The following is a 19,136-nucleotide window of genomic DNA, read 5'->3' as shown; positions in this document are numbered from 1 at the left end:
CTCTTGTTCAGGCAGCCTTTAAACAACAAGAACTTGATGACCTCGATGAACTTGACGAACTAGATAGTGATTTTTCATGGGAAAAAGGCTCAGAGAAGTATGTTTAAATTCTGGATCATTATCCAGCGGCCATTACTTCTGCGAGCTATGTGCCCCGCCCACTGCCACTTGATTTTAGCGATTCTGCGGGCTATGTCGGTCACTTTGGTTCTCCTGTGGATCTCCTCATTTCTGATTCAATCATGTAGGGAAACTAACTGAGCATCGCACGCTCCATCACCTTTTGGGTGACCTCTCAGATTCATTAAATATCACTGGCAACACACATGATCAAACTTTTGTCTTGAGGCACTGCGGTATTTCGGACGTGAGAAGCTTCCCGAACGCTGCCCAGCCGAGTTGGATTGACGATTGACCTCTTTCTCGAAGTTGGACCTACGTAACTGGACTGTTTGTCCCAGGTCAACAAACTTTCGAGTGTAGAGTCTCCAGACAAGTGGATACTACATGGACATTTGACATGTTTTTTGTCTTGTCCATATTCATTTTCATACTCATTCATCAGGCCCACTTGTTGAGAGGCTCTACTTAGGCCATCGAGCATTATGCCTAGATCTTGCACAGTCTCAGCCATGATTACGACATCGTCCGCAAATCGAAGGTGGATTATGTACTCGTTGATATTTATGCTGAATCCGCTCCAGTTCAGAAGCTTGAAAACATCTTCCAGGGCGGTGTTGAACAGTATCGGAGATATGACATCTCCCTGTCTCACCCCTTGCTGCAACTGGATGAGTCCTGATCCTGGAGACGAACCGACATTGTGGCGTTTTCGTACAAGCCTGTCAACACTTCGATGTATCTATAGTCAATTTGGCACCGTTAGAGAGACTGTAGCACTGCTCAGATCTCGATCGAATCCAAGGCTTTTTCATAGTCCACAAACGCTAGACAAAGTAGTAATTACCTTTATAATTTCTTTGATTTTACTAGTGTTTGGATTGCCTGGTGGCATTTTTGTTAGATAAAATTATAACTACTTAATCATTTAAAAATCTTTCTTGTTGTTTTAATATTTCACTATTTGGATAAACACAATATTCTACGAAGTGATGAACAATCTTTTTAAAAATGTAAGAGAAATATTGTCACTTTTTGTTTTAAGGCGTTTTTCGTATTACTTTATTGTGACTTATCTTATGGTTTTGGAGTAAAAGCGTCTTTATGCTAAAAATGACGTTTTTCAACACAGAGTTTACATAACTATCACGGCGTGCCCGCCCAGATCCCGTCACTACTAAAAACGTGTCACTGTTACTCACAACAAATGCCGGTTTTCCCATTAAACTCCATAACGACACTAGTGATATCTGCCGAACTATTTGAGCTTTAAGCTTGGGATTTTTACAGCATGCACTTTTCGCGGAGCGCTGATAGATGGCGTTGTTAACTCAATTTCTCCCAATTTCGTATAGTGACGGTCTGATTATGAACGTGCGATGTTATACAACAGTTCAAGGACTACATTTGTGACGTTTGAATTTTCGCTACGTCTCTTTGTTTTGGATTAAAAAAATAAATACGGGACATCGATTTTTTACTTAAATTCCCTACTCCTCCAAAACGGCTATGTTAATTTAAAAGATTTTTGCACGAATAGATTGGGAATTCTTTAATCTTTAAATGACACGTTGCGTTTTTCAATCGAACATTACTTTCATTCATAAATTTTACTTTTGATAAATTCCGAACGTTTTGCTGTTGAGGGGGCCTTCGCGGGGTGCGGGCGGCAGTCGGCCGCTGGCCTTCAGACGGGGAGGTTGTGTCACTCGCTACAAACTGACATTAGCGATCAAAATGAATTTTTTCTTTGGCTAAGTTGCACCACCTGACGTGACCTAACTTTGACCGTAGCTTTGGCGATAACCGGTGTTTTTTGTATGGAGTTAGACAGACTTTTGACGCTTGTCAAAGTTGAAGTAAGATGGTGCAACCCAGCTTTTGTTCGACAATAGATTTTATGTCAGAATTGTTCATAGAGTACGTGCAGTCAGACAATACAATTGAATTATGACGCGCTCAGACGCTATTTTCTACCTGAATAGAATCTATTAGTGTAAAAAAACTATAATTGACTCCAAAACAACTGCACTAGATAAATACAAGTAGAAAAATTATTACGTTATTTATTTACTAGGCCTTTGCAATCAGTATCCAAATTAGGAGCTAGTCAGAATCTGTAACTTAATCGATTTACGTGAAGAAAACAATTTATATTTTTCATACTTATTAGAATTAGATTTTAAATATGTTTCTTCGCGAAAATACCACAATTAAAAATAACACCTGTACATAACGCCCCTGGGTCTGCGGGTGTCTATGGGTGACGGTAATCATTTACCAACAGGTGATCCGTTTGCTCGTTTGACTCCTGTCACATTAAAAAAAATTAAGATAAAGTGGTATTGAATTGTTCTATAGAGCTTATTAAAAATTTGGATACTGATTACAAAATTAGCCATTTTCGGAGTCGGTGTCGGTGTCCTACCTTTTGGTGATTCGTTTTGGAGTTGGTTTTAATTTTTAGTGAAATTAATCTATTTCATGCCTTTAGTAGACTATAGGTACCCAGTAGACCTTGTTGTTGCCACTGAAGGTGCATAGGTACTCAGTACATTGATACCATATTTTTCATGTTAAGTGCAAATAAACTTCCCTAAATTACCAAACCATGAAACGTACTATTAAAAAGTTTCGCAGATAAAAACTAAAATCCTCTTATAAGGTGATGAATTTTAGGAGCATGTCATGAAACCAAAATTATTAGCATAAAAGAGCTTGTTTTAAAAAAAATCTTTTTATTTATGATGGGGAATTTACTGCGGCGTAGTAGCAGAGATTTTCCGTTTGTAGATCGTAATAATTTCGAAGAATAGGGATGTTTCGTGGATAAAGCAAGAAAGTAGCAAGAGTTTGAATAAGACCGTCGGTGAACTTACCAAAAAAAAACTCTAAATGAGTATTTCTCAAAAAAAATGTACGTAACGAAACGGTAGTAACGAAATAGTAAGGCCATAAGGCTTGTTATACATTGGCGAAATATTGTGAATGCTCTTCATTTATTCAATTCGAAATATTTGTAAGTATGCACCCAAATACGGGGTAATATTAAGGGGTTAGAAATAAAATAAGGGAGTAATCATTCATACTATTTTAATAAAATTATTTTTGTTCCATCATGTTTATCCATTTTGAGTCGTTCTCTGTAAGCTTTTTACCTTTCGGCATTGGTTTTTGGCGGCATTCCTAAAAAAACAAAAGAAGTAATCACATAAAAACGTAATCTAAATGATTTGATAATTTTTTGCTGGTGGCACTTCTGTAAAGCAGATAGTATCCAATCCTTTTGTTATTAACGCTCTATATTTTTTGAAATAAATTAAGTAGTGAATATTACTATGCTTAGTCAGGTAATAACAGTATACACTCAGCATTATGTTGTACTTTTTCGTAACGTAACGAAATTCGTAAAAAACGTAACGAAATATTAGACAAAATGAGATCAGAAACATGTATTTTTTTATAAAATTTGTTACAGCAAATATAAAAGCTTACTAAATGTTCGTACCACACGTATTACAAAAAATGGTTAATGAAGACTTACCGTTCTATATAAAATTGCAGATTTTACTGCCTGTTACGAGAAAGTAATCCCACAAAACACACACGTTTTCACTAATTTTCGCGATAGATGTTATGGCGGAGACGTCAGGCCAACAGCCATTCAGAGTGCAGCTATTGTTGTCCGTGTAAAATAAATACGGAATTGTTCAGAAACCATGGGAAAGTAGAAATAAATCGTAACTAAAGAGTAAATAACGAAATAGTAAATGAGAGCGACTCATTTTGTTTTTTTGCTTTAAATTGCCAATTCATTATGACACCCCATAGAAAATCAATTTGATACAGAAACTGCGATTACTGTAGAACGATAATACAAAGAAATTTACAATAATTTAGTTACGTATCGCATTTTATGAAACAAAAATACATGAAAAAGCTAGGGTGGCAAACAGGTTTTTGTATGAAAGGTAAAAAAGGTCTATTTTTAAAATATTTAAATATTTGGTAATAAGTAGGATTATAGCTATAATTCTTCGTTATCTTAAAGATTAATATTCATCCTTCAAAATTGTGTGTGTGTTTTTTTTTGTGTGATAATTTATAAATATAAAACTTTTGAACTGTTTCAAAGCACACTTTTTTTTTTCAAAATGTACATTTTTTTTGAGAAATACTCAAATGTATTTTTCACTTTTTTAAACTTATGAAAATTTAAAGAGATGAAGCGCACCAAAGTTCAGAAGATGAGGCACATGACGTCAAGGCATGCTTAAAAATGTGGCGATTTGTGTCGTCACGCGGAATTTCATCGCATCATTATCTTCGTAATTACTTGTTTAATTGAAAAATAAAAATGCTGCAATTAGTGTCGGCTCATGAATGAGTGAGTACTATCATCATCGGTTGCTCACCAACATCCTGATGCGTGCGCTTCATATTATGATTCTGTGGCTCGACTTTTGCCTGGCGCAGCAACCAAATAAAAAGCCTAACAAAAGCCGGACAGGCCGGACAAGGCAATATTTGGCCGGACAAGTCCCTAAAAAGCCAAACATGTCCGGCTAAAGCCGGACGCCTGGCAACCCTACCCGAATTACATGTATATCCGAAATTTGAACTCAATCAATTGATGAAGGATTTCTAATAAAAAGACAAATACATTTTCAGTTTATTCTTCATAAGTGATAGACAAAAGCAGAAACATTTGCTTTTTTAAGCCATAGACCATACTAGGTAGGTACTAATGCGTTCCAATAGGGATGATGACTGGGTAATGAAATCGAAATTCTATTTAGTCCGTCAGACAGATAATTAGAAAATATTAGACTCATATTTTTTAATTTTTTCCATAATCGAATAATTACAGTATTATATTGAGTTGAAATGTCGCGTCGTGACGTCACATTTGAGTAAAAATTCTACTCAAGCGTGGCGTATCGCGCCATTTCAACTCGATGTAGCACTGTTATTATTTAATTATGAAAGAAAATAAATAATAACTAATATTTTCTAATTATCTGTCTGGCGGACAAATAATTGAAATTTTGTCATCTAGCCTAGTTGTCGTCAGGAAGTTGGTCTAACTAATTCAGCTTGCAACTAATTCAGCTTGCAAGATTCCACCCGAACAAACATTTATGTAATTACCTACATACATCATAAATTGCAAGCTAAATAAAAGCTTGTAATAAAGTCGGGTTTGTTCAAATTTCGAGAACGACTGAACCGACAAAAGCATTAGAAAATTTACGAAAAATAAAATAAAATTTTATCCCGTACAAAATGTTCATGGATTTTGTTATTTTTATTAAATACCTTTACGCCTGAGTTAAATGACACCGACATCAAGGTTCATCAATTTAAGTTTAAAATAATAGGCAGTAATGTATGAAGAAAGAGCTTCTATTCTGTATCTACCTATGCCCGTGTATTTTTGATCGGTGTCAAATCGGAGTTTTTGGTGCGGGGTACGCGGGTGTTGCTCGCGGCGTGAAGGTCAAACGCCCAAGGTCATTGAGGACTCTAATCGCCTTAAATGAAAGACTGTTACTGAATTTAACCTAGAGTTGAACTCACGGACCTATAAAAAAGAAAAAGTAGACTTTATGAGGCTCTTAACTTGTCTCCTTATCTTTTGGGTCCTGACAGTTCTTCGAGACAAGATATGCAAGTCCTAAAAAAACACATGTAACAAAATATATCTAACACAGTCTTCCGCGAAAGCATGCTTGCGTGGTACAGAGAGCAGGCCAAGTTAAACAGTGGCATCATCATCATCGATAAGCCGGATTGAAGCATCTCCACGAATGACTGCATGCCTGGTACCAAAATGTATTTTTTATTAATCTTAAAAAATCTATAAGAGTTCCGTTTTTTTGCCATTTGGCTACGGAACCCTATAAAAGAAGCCCTTTATAAGGCCCTTCACATGTCTCTATGGTTCTACCAGTTCTTCGAGACAACATAATGAGGGCTATCGTTTTAGCGCTCACCAGTTTGCGCCACTGTAGAGTAAGGTCCTGTCACTTGCTAGTAGCGAAGACAGTGGCATCAACTGGTGAGTGCTAAAGTGGTAGGAGGACTATCGCATTTGCACTGATCAAGATGGCGCCACTGTAGAGTAAGGTCCTGTCAATCGCCAGGGGTGCCAACTGTTAAGTATAAAAACGATAGCCCTCATAATGCAGGTCCTAAGAAGACACGCACGAATAAACTCCTATCATTTCAAATATCTAGACATTCTTCCACGAAAGACTGCATGCCTGATACAGACAGCAGGCCAAGTTAAACAGTGGCATCATCATCATCAGGTCATCAAGTAGACCCTGGACGATCTCAAGGCCCTTGTCTTCAGAGAAGTTGAACAGAGCAGACGCCACGGCTCGAAGCGTCGCGCTCATTACGGGCGGCAGCGGCGCTGATAAGCCGGATAGAAGCATCTCCACGAATGACTGCATGCCTGGTACATTAAATGAAAGACTGTTACTGAATTTAACCTAGAGTTGAACTCACGGACCTATAAAAAAGATAAAGTAGATTTTATGGGGCTCTTAACTTGTCTCCTTATCTTTTGGGTCCTAACAGTTCTTCGAGACAAGATATGCAAGTCGTAAAAAGACACATGGAACAAAATCTATCTAACACAGTCTTTCGCGAAAGCATGCTTGCGTGGTACAGAGAAGTTGAACAGAGCAGACGCTATGTCTCGGAGCGGGGCCGACAAGCCGGATAGAAGCATCTCCACGAATGACTGCATGCCTGGTACCAAAAAGTAATTTTTATTCATCTTAAAAAATCTATAAGGGTTTCGTTTTTTGCCATTTGGCTACGGAACCCTAAGAAGGAAGAAGCCCTTATAAAGCCCTTCAAGTGTCTCTATGGGTCTACCAGCTCTTCGAGACAAGATATGCAAGTCTTAAGAAGACATACGAAACAAAATCTGTCATCTCAAAAATCTAATACATTCTACGAAACACTGCATGATGAGGCTTGACTGAGAGCAAGATAAGGTAAACATTGTGGCATCATCATCATCAGATCATTTAGTAGACCCTAGACGATCTCCAGGCCCATGTCTTCAGAGAAGTTGAACAGAGCAGACGCTACGGCTCGTAGTGTCGCGCTTACAACGCGCGGCAGCGGCGCCGACAGCCCGGATAGAAGCATCTCCACGAATGACTGCATGCCTGGTACATGAAATCAAACGTCTTTATTCATGTTTAAAGGCAGTAGTCCTACTCTTGTCTATAGTGTCCTGTGGGTCTAGACAAAGTGCAAATTATAATCGCAAACCAGTCGAAAAGTGGTCGAAAAGCCCCTTTTTTGTATGGAGTTTTGACGGATTCGATTTTCGATTCGATCAAAAAGTGCGTTTTGTCTAGGGGGCATGGTAGAACTACCAGAGAAGACACGCAGAAACAAACTCTTATCATCTCAAAAATCTAAAACATTCTTTCACGAATGTCTGCATGCCTGGTACCAAAAAGTCGTCGCTGTCATTTAAAACGGAAAAGGATAATCTAAACAAAAAATTTGCAAGCCAAAATGGCAGTGTGCCGGCCATATTATCTGTCAAAGAACCGATGATGATGATAGCTATAGTTCCAAAATACTGAACTGTCCTATCCATGACATTGACAGTGGGGCGCCACCGTCAATACCGGATCGCTGGTTCCGATTTTTGCCATGTTGGAAACCATATAGTTGAACGATGGTAGCGCCCCCCTGTCATTGAGTTTGGTGGGACAGTTCAGCGTGGGTCATCTTTAACGATCTATTACTGTGGGAACGATGGGTTTTATTAGACTTGTGACGTCACACACAATCGCAATAGGCCGATTTTCGTGAGAGACCCTTTTAGAGAGGGCTGGAAATAGCACCCGCTCGATGGTCCAACGAGACTTCAAGACGCGAAATCTCACTTTTTCATCCAACCCTACTTTTTGTCGCATTATGTCGCGTTCCCTTGACTTGAGAACTTTTGTCCAGCACAGGTATGTACGGTATATAGGTATATACGGTTCATTTCACAATGGCTACATAACTTACCGTCTTTCCGTTCCTTCAGCACATTTCCAGCGCAAGTGATGACGTTGAACGCACACTGCCGACATTTGGAGTTGATGTCGCGAGTACATACCACCGCCTGCGATACTGCACCCTATTGCCAGAAAATAAGATTTATTCTGCGTCACTCACCGTCTTCCCGCTCTTTTAGTACGTTTCCAGCGCAAGTGATGACGTTGAACGCACACTGGCGACATTTGGAGTTGATGTCTCGAGTGCATACAACTGCCTCTGCTATAGCCCCGCGGATTAATTTGCTTTCGCCGTTCAAGTTGGGAGACGACGCGATTAGGTGCTCTATGCATCTGAGGATAAGAGTGGTATTTGAATAACAGTAAATATAAATTACCATTTTACATGGAACCGTCTAAAGCCCGGTCTGTGAGCACGAAGAATTTTGTCCAATGACCCCAAGCTACCCATCCTTATCGCTCGCGCGTAATTATGTTGCTGTCGCGCTCGCACACTCACAGCGGGCGCCCGTCGCACAGTCGCGTCAGCAATATAATTACGCGCGAGCGATAAGGATGGGTAGCTTGGGGTCATTGGACAAAATTCTACGTGCTCACAGACCAGACTATACAACATAATTACGGATAGATAGATTATCAATGTAAAAGCCACGATATCCGAACGGTGAAGGGGTCGGACTGGCCGACTCGTGATCCGGGGAACGCGGGTTCGGTCCCCGCCGCTGCTCGACTATTGTGGTGAGCTCACTCGTGACACAAGCATATTTAGCTTAGTACGAGGGGCTAACGGGAGTATTAGTAATTTGTGGCAATGGGTAGGGCAAATAGTACGCAGAACTGTCGGCCGATGGGGCAGCAAGGTTCTGGAGTAGAGGCTTCGTACCGGTAAACGCAGCGTGGGACGTCCATCCACAAGGTGGACCGACGACATTATAAATGTAGCAGGGAAGCACTGGACGCAGGCCGCTACCAACCGGGCAGTATGGAAATCATTGAGGATGCCTATGTTCATACTTTAGCAGTGGACGTCCTGTGGCTGAAATGATGATGATGATGATGATCAATGTGAGCTCACCTCAACCTCGCTGCCTTACTGCTGTCCGCGACTTTGTTCAGTGACGTCATGAGTAACTTCTTGATCTTCTTCTGGTTGGCCTTAAGGAACTCCTTGCAGTTGTCTCTGTCGCTCTTGAAGATCTCTTCTAATATCCTGTACGCTTTCTTGTGTTCCATCTCTAGGAGGCGTGCTTTGTCTTTATACCTGAAGTATAAATATACAGGGTGTTAAAAATGCATTATGGATAACTATACAAGTGCCTATGTATAAATATAAGATAGCAAGGAACTGTGCAGTCCGGACATTGTGGTCTAGCAAGAGGTAAGATCACCAGTGTCACACACAGCGGTCTAGGGTTCGATTCCTAGTGGGGCCATATCTTCTGCTCGATTTTTTTGGTGGTAGGGCTTCAAGGATCTAATAACTATTAGAAACTTATTGGGAAACTAGTGAAACTGGTCCTTAGTTTTCAAATATGTATGTTGAAGCGACAACACATCAAGATAATTACTGTAGCGGTTACTAAAGCCTGGTTCGTGAGCACATAGAATTTTGTCCAATGACCCCAAGCTACCCAGCTTTGGGTAGCTTGGGGTCATTGGACAAAATTCTACGTGCTCACGGACCAGGCTTTATAATAGCCTTAACGTGCTGTAGACTTCTTTCTAAACATCTTACCTCATCTCATTCTTCTTAATCTCCTGTCCATCTTCCCCTTCCTCCATCGCGTTTTTCTTCTGTCGTTCCTTCTTCGCCTTTTTAAACTTCTTAGGATCTTCTAGCACGGTCTCGCACAGAGGATACACCCACTTATCAAACAGGTTAGCGATCTGTTCACTGGTCTGGTACAGAACGAGCAGACGGACTACGTCTAGAATGGCCTCGCGTTGGAAGTGATTGTCGGTTGAGGATTCTAGCTGTTGGAGCGCGTTGGTGAATAGCTCTTCTACTAAAGTCTGGTCGCTTATTGTCAGGTATACCTGGTGAGAATTAATAGATTAATTGTCAGCGGGTTTAGAACATCTGTAATACTTAATTTCTACAACCTTTTTAATGTCTCACAATTTCTTTGGGGTAATGATTTGTAGGTCAGTGTTGAAAAGAAGCAGCAAGGAATTGAGTCACAAAGCTGTCAGTTTCTATCCGGTAATTGGCTAAGGTTAGTTGATATGTAACGGTAAACCGGTAGTAGACCCATGTAATACCGAAGACCAGAATGATCTAATAACGATTCTCACTGCGAACTGCCTCACCTAGGATTCTTATTGAGACTCATCTGATACCAGAAACAATGTATCGTCTAGTGATATGTACACATTGAGCAGTATGAGCAGGTAGTTCTTGGCGAATCTTATGTGATACCAGACACAACGTAGCATTGTCTAACTACAGTCATACCTGTATAGTGTCCAAAGCGGCCAGTCTCTGTCCAGTGGCGGCCGCGCCAGTAGCTGGCGACATGTACACGATGAGCAGTATGGGCAGGTAGTTCTTGGCGAATCTTATGTGATACCAGACACAACGTAGCGTTGTCTAACTATAGTTATACCTGTATAGTGTCCAAGGCGGCCAGTCTCTGTCCAGTGGCGGCGGCCCCAGTGGCTGGCGACATGTACACATTGAGCAGTATGGACAGATACTTCTTGGCGAGACTTATTAAGACTGACGTGTAGATAGAAGCGTTATCTAACAACAGTCATACCTGTATAGTGTCCAAAGCGGCCAGTCTCTGGCCAGTGGCGGCGGCGCCAGTGGCTGGCGACATGGTACACATTGAGCAGTATAGGCAGGTAGTTCTTGGCGAGTCTTAATAAGGCTCGTAAATGGTAGCGTTATCTAACTAATCTTATGTGATACCAGACGCAACGTAACGTTGTCTAACAACAGTCATACCTGTATAGTGTCCAAGGCGGCCAGTCTCTGGCCAGTGGCGGCGGCGCCAGTAGCTGGTGACATGTACACTTTGAGCAGTATGGGCAGATAGCTCTTGGCAAAGTCTTATGTGATACGAGACACATCGTAGCGAGTCTTAACAAGACTTATGTTAATGGTAGCTTTATTTAACTACAGCATACCTGTATAGTGTCCAAAGCGGCCAGTCTCTGGCCAGTGGCGGCCGCGCCAGTAGCTGGCGACATGTACACGTTGAGCAGTATGGGCAGATAGTTCTTGGCGAATCGGCCAAGCTCGCGGGAATCCTCTTCGTTGTCTGTGGAGCATGATATGAGCTTGCGCAGCGCTTGCATCACTGAGAGACGGAACTCTGGGTTGTCTTTTAGGACGTTACCTGTAAAAAACATTAATTAAGGTACTGAACGCAAACTGTAGAACAAGATCACCATTTCGGCATAATAAATGGGAAGGTTTTTATGGAGACCAGGGAAAAATACAAAGTTGGAAAAACTGTAGGGTGATTGCTATAGTAATTAGCCTATACATAGTTATTGGTATATTGGATTGTTAATAAGTAAGAGACAAAAATATTTACTACATTGGACTGCGTATTGCTCAGAAAAAATATTTGTCTCTTTTCCTCTCTTAATAATTTCCATTAGGCTTGTTTCTTTTCATTTTAGGCAAGTTGGTCAATAACTATGTATTGGCTAATTACTATAGCGATCACCCTATCCACTCGGGCAAAGTCGTGAGCAGAAGTTGTTAGTGGCATTCTGTTTATTATTAAAGAAAAAATAGTTCGGTGTGCCGATGAATGGTCTAGCATTAAACAACAACAAAAAAACTTACCCAAAACCCTGGCCAGCGCTTTAAAATTGTCCTTAATATCCTTAGGGCTGTTACAGAAACTGGGCAGCAACGCCCAAAACTGATTGCACAAGAGCTCATAAGTATGTGATCCTGGCATATCTTTCGAAGCCGCTAATTCCCTAGCCTTCTTTCTGCAAAACGTAGCCATTTCTAATATTTCCGTAGCGAAGAACTTCAAATTTGAGTTCTGAATCTTTTCTTTCATAACTGGGAGCAACCAGCTCCGTTCCAAATTGATGCTTTCGGGGCCATCTCTTAAAGGAATGGTTCTCAGTACGAATTCGGGGCCCAAAGATTTTATGGCACAGCCTGTGGCGTATTCTACCTCTTTGTCGTTGTGGAAGTTGTGGCTTTCGCGGCGGTCGTTCAGTTTTTTTAATAGTGGTGATAGGATGTTGGCCACTTTCTCGTTGCCGATCTGTTGGGATAGAAATAAGTTTGGTGACTATTGAAGCAGGGAAATTTCTTATGTAAAAGTACCTACTACACATCGACCTGTTACAATAATTAAGATTTTACTCAATTGATTTTATACATGCTACATACAAAAGTTCAAAATTCAATAGGAGAAATTCATTAAGCGGTAGTTTAAAATATACTGTCGAGTGTACATAATGGCTCACTCAATTATTAAAATTTTAGACAATCTAACATATTTCGTAATATGAGTTGTTATAACAGTGGTTCTAAACCGGTGGTCCGCGGACCACTGGTGGTCCTTGGAGGCATTCCAAGTGGTCCACGAAGACATCGTAATAAACAAGTGACGTGACGTGATGAGTCGAGTCAACACAACGCAAACGGCGCACAGTGGGCGAGAAATCGACCTCCCCTTTATTAGGATTTTGAAAAAAAAAAAAGTGGTCCCTGACAAGACAGAAAGGTAAAATGGTCCCTCGTGACTTAAAGGTTAAGAACCACTGGACACATAGTTTCTTTTATGTACGTTTATGACTTCTTTCAAGTAGATGGGTGGTGGTATACGTCAGGGGGAATATATTTCCCACCATGATTTCAAAACCCCAAAACTATCAAAAGTTTGAATTTCATGGACTTGCGGATAGAGTATCACAGATAGATAACTCTTTACTGTACATAACACAACTGAGAAAATAGAATACAAATTCGAAATCTACTTACCTCAAAGCAGACAGCGCTAGTCATGATGACGTGCTTGATGGCCTGGTTGAAGGGGTTATCTAAGCCTGTTCCGATGCTCTTGATGATGGATTCCACGTGCGGCTTATGGCGAACGTAGTCGTCGGATTCCACTGCTGGTCTGACACAGTCTAGGAGGACAGCCTGAAGGGAAATAATGTTAATGTAATCGGCCGTTTGGTGTAATGGTTCAGAACGGACTACTATGCCGTGAGGTCCCGGGTTCGATTCCCGGTCGGGCAGAAATTGAAATGATGAATTTTAATTTCTGTGACGGGTCTGGGTGTTTTCTATGTATATTATGTATGTATTTACAAGAAAAAAGTATTTAAGTATGTTTACATCCGTTGTCTAGTACCCATAGTACAAGCTTTGCTTAGTTTGGGACTAGCGGCGCAGTGTAAAATGTCCAAGGATATTTATTTATTTATTTAATCTAGGAGTCGAGGACTGGAGTAGTTACGATATCAAATCACCATAACGCCTCTGACTATCTAGACTTATAAAACTTAAATCCTAAAAACAGCTGTCATTTATCTATCCTATGAAAGATGCTACAGGGCATTTCGTGAAATATATCAATAGGATAAATTTCATGGTTTTCTGAATAACGAAATCAGTTTGGTTATTCCAAAACACTTCTCCGCTTCGCTCCGCCTTAGTGGAAACCGGGCCTTACGTCTAGGTCTCGGATGTATGATATTATGTGAACTTATTTATTCATCATCATCATCATGTCAGCCATAGGACGTCCACTGCTGAACATAGGCCTCCCCTAATGCTTTCCACGTTGATCGATTGGTAACTTATTTATTAGCTTTGTGAGTTTCATATTTTTTATGTTATCTGAAATAGAGCTTTAATACAATCTCAAAAGAGTCTTACTTTCAATGCATTAGTGGCGGCCGAGTTGACGTCAGCTACGTCAGAGAGCCACAGCTCCGTCACGCAGATATTCACGAACATTGGTAAGTTGGGAGTACACAGGTTCAGGTCCAGACTGGAAGTGGAAATAACTAGTTATTTTTGTATACTATAGTAAGATATGAGTTAAGTTAAAGTTCAGTAAATATTGCCTGCCTTTTTGTCTATATTTACCAGGGTTCGAAATTATCAAGGTAATTATCGGATAATTTATCAACAGTATAAGATCACGGAGGGTAATTATCTTGATAATTTCGAACCCTGATCAACAGTATAAGATACACCTTGTTATATTATTTCATAAGAAATTCTTATTGCGAATGTTGCTTTATGCTTTTGGTTGCTGATTGTTGTGAAGTTATCCATCGCTAGTCGTATAAAACTTGGAAAATAGATAAATATTTTGACGCTAGATAATTAGTGATCATTGTGGAGCTAAATAGGTTTTATAACTGTCTATGTTGATTAGCGCCCACCACTAGACGCAAGTGCAGAAATACACGTTCGAAAACTTTGAATACAGTTAATTTCCTTGAGCGCATTTTTTATTATTATCAACCGATAATTATCCATCTGTTATTATCACGATAATTATCATAACGATTGATAATTATCGTTACCTTTCGAACCCTGATGTTTACTGTCTTAATAACTTGGAATAATCGAATTACCTAAGATGGGAGTCGAACCCACGACCCTTTGCTTACCGGGTGACTTCTCTGACCATCTGAGCTACTTGGATATTGAGTGAAACGTCCGTCGAAGTTTTATAGCGTAAAACACGGTTAAGGCCAGCTTTGTTTTTTTAATGCGGGGTAGTTCTACAATCAATCCTACTACTGATCCTGCTAATATTCTAAATGCGAAAGTTTGTATGGATGTCTGGATGTCTAGATGTTTGTTACTCTTTTACACAAAAACTACAGAACGGATTTTGATGAAACTTTACAGTATTATTGTTTATAATCTAGAATAGCATATAGGCTATAATTTATGACGATATTTTATGTGACAAACTAAATTTCACGCGGGTGAAGCCGCGGGAAAAAGCTAGTAGAAATATAATATTATTAAGGGTCATGAGGGAGTTATTTTATATTAACCTAACCTTGGCGCAAATAGTGTTTAGGATTTAAATTTAAAGTTTACGAGAACACTTATTTCTGCTAAATGTACAAAAAACTTATCAATTTACTTACTTAGCAAGACAGCCGTATCCTTGCTGCAAGACCGCAGCCCAGGCCAATATCTGTCCCGTATCGTTCGCTGGGGGCCGGGCCGCCATCAAAGCCCTTGTCAGCTGGACTGCCAAGTTCGCTGTCAAGTTGCTGATGTCTCTTGGCGCTGAGAACAACGCGTGTAGTGTGTGCAGGCAGCACGTCTTGATGTAGACGTTGTTGTGGGTCATTAGGGAGAGGATCGCTTCGCAGATTGACTGGGGAGGAAATAAAATAAGAATTATAGCTACAAGATTTACTCACATAAATGTGTATTAAAAATCAAGAGTATCTGCTTGTTTTACAAAATTCTGGCGTGTGAAATTTAAACTTTTATGTACATGTTTTTAAATTAAATAAATGTATTTAGCGTTCGTAGCGTGGGCAGGCCTCCCACTAGGTGGACCGACGATCTGGTGAAGGTCGCGGGAGGTGCCTGGATGCAAGCGGCGCAGGACCGGTCTTTGTGGAAATCCTAGAGGGAGGCCTTTGTCCAGCAGTGGACATCTATCCGCTTAAACGACGACGACGACGAAATGTATTTAATTTACTCAATAGTTACAGATAGCTCAATGTCATTAAAAAACTTGACACAAGCTCGATGTAAGCAATTAGAAAAACGATACTCTTTATTGCACTAAGCTGTATACAAAAATTAACAATCATAACATAAAAATTGTTGTATATTTATAATGAACATTTTTTGTAGGATGTCATGAAAAATTCTATTGAATTAACTAACATTTTATTTCTATTCAACTTTGAGATAAACTTTCTTTTAAAATGGATATAGACGGCAAGCGGTTCTCTTGCTTCAAATAAAGCCTGGCAGCATTCACATTAAACAACCAACCTTAATAAAGTCCTTGCTGAACACTGGCAGCACATCTCGCAGCATGGTCAGCGTATGCAGCACCGAGCGGTGTCCCGACAGAAGCGCTTCTGCCTTGATCTGGGATAGACAGTACTCTGCCACGCGGTTTGATGCTGGGTGAAGTTTTGGTACCTATAAGAAAGACGTGTTGACACCACCAATCAATGAGGGCTATCGTTTTTATACTTAACAGTTGGCACCCCTGGCGATTGACAGGACCTTACTCTACAGTGGCGCCATCTTGATGAGTGCAAATACGATAGTCCTCCTACCACTTTAGCGCTCACCAGTTAGTGCCACTGTCTTCGCTACTAGCAAGTGACAGGACCTTACTCTACAGTGGCGCTAACTGGTGAGCGCTAAAACGATAGCCCTCATTGACGTACTTTTTAGGGTTCCGTAATCCTGACAAGGAACCCTTATAGTTTCGTTATGTCCATCTGTCTGTCTGTCCGAGGTTTTGCTTGGAAACTATTGGCACTAGAGATCTGTAATTTTGTGGAGATATCTAATACATATTATGTATATTAATTACGCCGCAGTGGTAGAATAAAATAAGGATTTTTGGAGTCTGTCTTGCAGCTTTATAATCGCAGTGTTTCTGAGAATATCAAGTATTAAACGAGACGTATGACGTATCCTTCAGCGCTTTCCAGTTGCCGCTACTGTCTGAGCCACTAGCAAGGGGTAGGACCTTACTCTATCGTAGCGCCCATTGAAGCACAAATACAAGAGCCCTCTTTTGTTTTGAAACTTGAAAGAACTAATATTATTAAGGAAGTTTAATTACATTTGAATTTAAGTAAAATATTTCTTCATACCTTGACTTTTTGGTCTTCAGATGGTATCATGAAGCAGCTGCCACGCAAAACCGATGTCAGTGCATGTTGTGCTGCCTTTCGTACCTAAAATACAGACGTAATACTTTTTATTTAGAATAGCTGTTATTATTATTCAACGAAACATCGCTCATATTGGCGCCGAAACAAAATCACCTTTGAGTACAGTTTATAAATATTATTCTGCACATAAAATGCATAAGAAAAACAATTTAACTGCAGTAAGATAAATAATAAAACCTTACCTTGGGTTTTGAATGCAAAGCGAATGCTAGCACTGAATCGAACACCCTCATAGTTGACGAATCACCCCACAGAGCATACTCCTGTGCTCTTAACAATACAGACAAGCAACCGATGGCACTTCTCAGCAAAGCACCGTTTTCCGACTGAGAATTCTTCTCCAGTATTTCGGTGAATATTTTTGCGCAGTCCGAGAACTGTTTGCGGAGTACCGCTTGGGATACGGACTTGATTCCCATGGAGAGAAGGGAGAGGGTGGCTACTAAGCTCTCTTCACCTTCGGATGCTTTTAGTGTCTCCATCTGAAAAGAATTTAATGTAGTTTCTTTATTTATTTCCACTGTAACAAGACTTTTGGCAAGGAGTAAAAAAATCTTACTATCATCTATGGTCTACCCACAAAAAATTTTAGTAAAAACACGTATTTATATAAAAATGTTAAGTGGTTATAAGTTTGACTACGTCACATTTTAGTAAAACTCTAGCTCCATTTAAACAGTATAATAATATTTGAAAAATTTAGTATTTTATGCTTTTGGAGTTGTTGTTTGGTTAAAAAAATACAAAATTTTGTTACAAACCAGAGCAGCAAAATATTCAGTGGTAGATTCCTTGTATCCCTGCTCCTTGATGACTTCTGTCACTGCTGCCAGCACAGCCAGCATCTCTTTGTGGGCAGCATTGTTCGAGTCAAACTTGTTCAGTAGCCTGGAATAACATGGTTAAACATTTATATTATTTCATACTAGGGTTGCCAGGTCCAAAAACACAAAAGCCGAACTCTGTGCTTCATTTTACCCTAAAAGCCGGACATGTGACTGGCCTAACAAAAGCCGGACAGGCCGGACAAGACCGTCCTGGCAACCCTAACTACTACACTTACTGAAGTGTATTGATGTTATATGATGATTATGGTAATACTAATTTCGGGAATATCCATTTCAAGTGCAGGTTTTAGTTCTATCAGGTTTGTGTATTAAAATTATTTTTTATGATAAACATGCACTGTGTGGGGCAATAGGGGCCGAAATAATTTGTCAAAATTGAGACTTTTGAGTTGTTTAGTCCACAAAATTTATCTGAAGATTAGATAGTGGCAAAACACAAACAACAGAACATGGTCAGAGGGTAGGGTTAAGATTTTAGACATTTAAATTTAAACAAATTATTTCTTTAATGCATTCGCTTACTAAAACTTATTCTACTGCTTAATTGTATTAACTTACCTGCTAAAACTAACATTGGAGCATTGACTCCAATCTGATGCAAACGTCTGGAAAGTTTTGAACGTCCCAGACCGCATAGTCCCAGAGTATTCACTGTCTGACCCGTCTTCTCCAGTTTTTACAGACATATTCTCAAATTCCTTTGCTATGGACAACTCATTTTCAGCATCGGACTTTTGCTTGCCGAGACTATGTCCATAGGTCATGATAGCATCGTGTTTTAGCACAGCTTGTTGAGTTAAGCCTGTGTTACCTGAAAATTGAGAAGGAAATATACTTTGGTTATTCAAACCTGTTGACAGGGTTTTGTACGATTTGAAAGGATTTTAAAGGTCACCTGGATAACTAAACAGTATTTGAGTATATTATCTTTTTTGCATTAATCGTCTATTTAGCAAATAACGCCAAAAAAATAACACTTACCCAAGTTCTCTTGAAAAAATCTTGACTTGGCCATTTCTCTGTATTTCTTCATTTTAGGGTTTGACTCGGATGATTGGCCTTTCTGCCATCTCTTCCCCTTTGTTTTACCTTTAAGTTTAGACCTGAATTTTCCCATTGTTTTAGATTTTCATCAATATTTTTCACCGAAAGCACACCGCACGTGGTGACAAACTTTTGAAAAGTGAAGTTAGCTGCAAGTGATTGTCAAAATTGACAAACGAAAAGT

The 19,136-nt window shown here is 39.8% G+C and overlaps 1 protein-coding gene across 1 annotated transcript; it reads right to left on the bottom strand.

Moving 5' to 3' along the window:
• Positions 1-7,176: 7,176 nt before the first annotated feature.
• On the bottom strand, positions 7,177-19,081 carry LOC135082387 (RRP12-like protein). The gene is made up of 15 exons (XM_063977183.1): positions 18,890-19,081; positions 18,467-18,719; positions 17,822-17,948; positions 17,243-17,542; positions 16,980-17,063; positions 16,138-16,290; positions 15,267-15,502; positions 14,029-14,143; positions 13,126-13,287; positions 11,965-12,403; positions 11,295-11,506; positions 9,898-10,199; positions 9,238-9,423; positions 8,323-8,495; positions 7,177-7,310 (listed from the first exon to the last, which is right to left on the bottom strand). Exons 1-15 carry the CDS (start codon positions 19,023-19,025, stop codon positions 7,177-7,179), a joined length of 3,012 nt encoding a protein of 1,003 aa, XP_063833253.1. The 5' UTR covers positions 19,026-19,081.
• Between the last annotated feature and the right edge of the window lie 55 nt (positions 19,082-19,136).

This window comes from Ostrinia nubilalis, chromosome 21, assembly GCF_963855985.1.
Source record: "Ostrinia nubilalis chromosome 21, ilOstNubi1.1, whole genome shotgun sequence".
Classification (NCBI taxonomy): Eukaryota; Metazoa; Arthropoda; class Insecta; order Lepidoptera; family Crambidae; genus Ostrinia; species Ostrinia nubilalis.
Note: the sequence above shows the minus strand (reverse complement) of the source record. Positions and strands in the feature narration are given on the sequence as shown.

Coding starts and splice junctions, on each gene's coding strand:
- LOC135082387 (XM_063977183.1), bottom strand. CDS start 19,025: ATGGGAAAATTCAGGTCTAAACTTAAAGGTAAAACAAAGGGGAAGAGA. Junction 17,064..17,242: donor CTTTGCATTCAAAACCCAAG/GTAAGGTTTTAT, acceptor TCTGTATTTTAG/GTACGAAAGGCAGCACAACA. Junction 13,288..14,028: donor CCGCCACTAATGCATTGAAA/GTAAGACTCTTT, acceptor ATTTCCCTTCAG/GCTGTCCTCCTAGACTGTGT.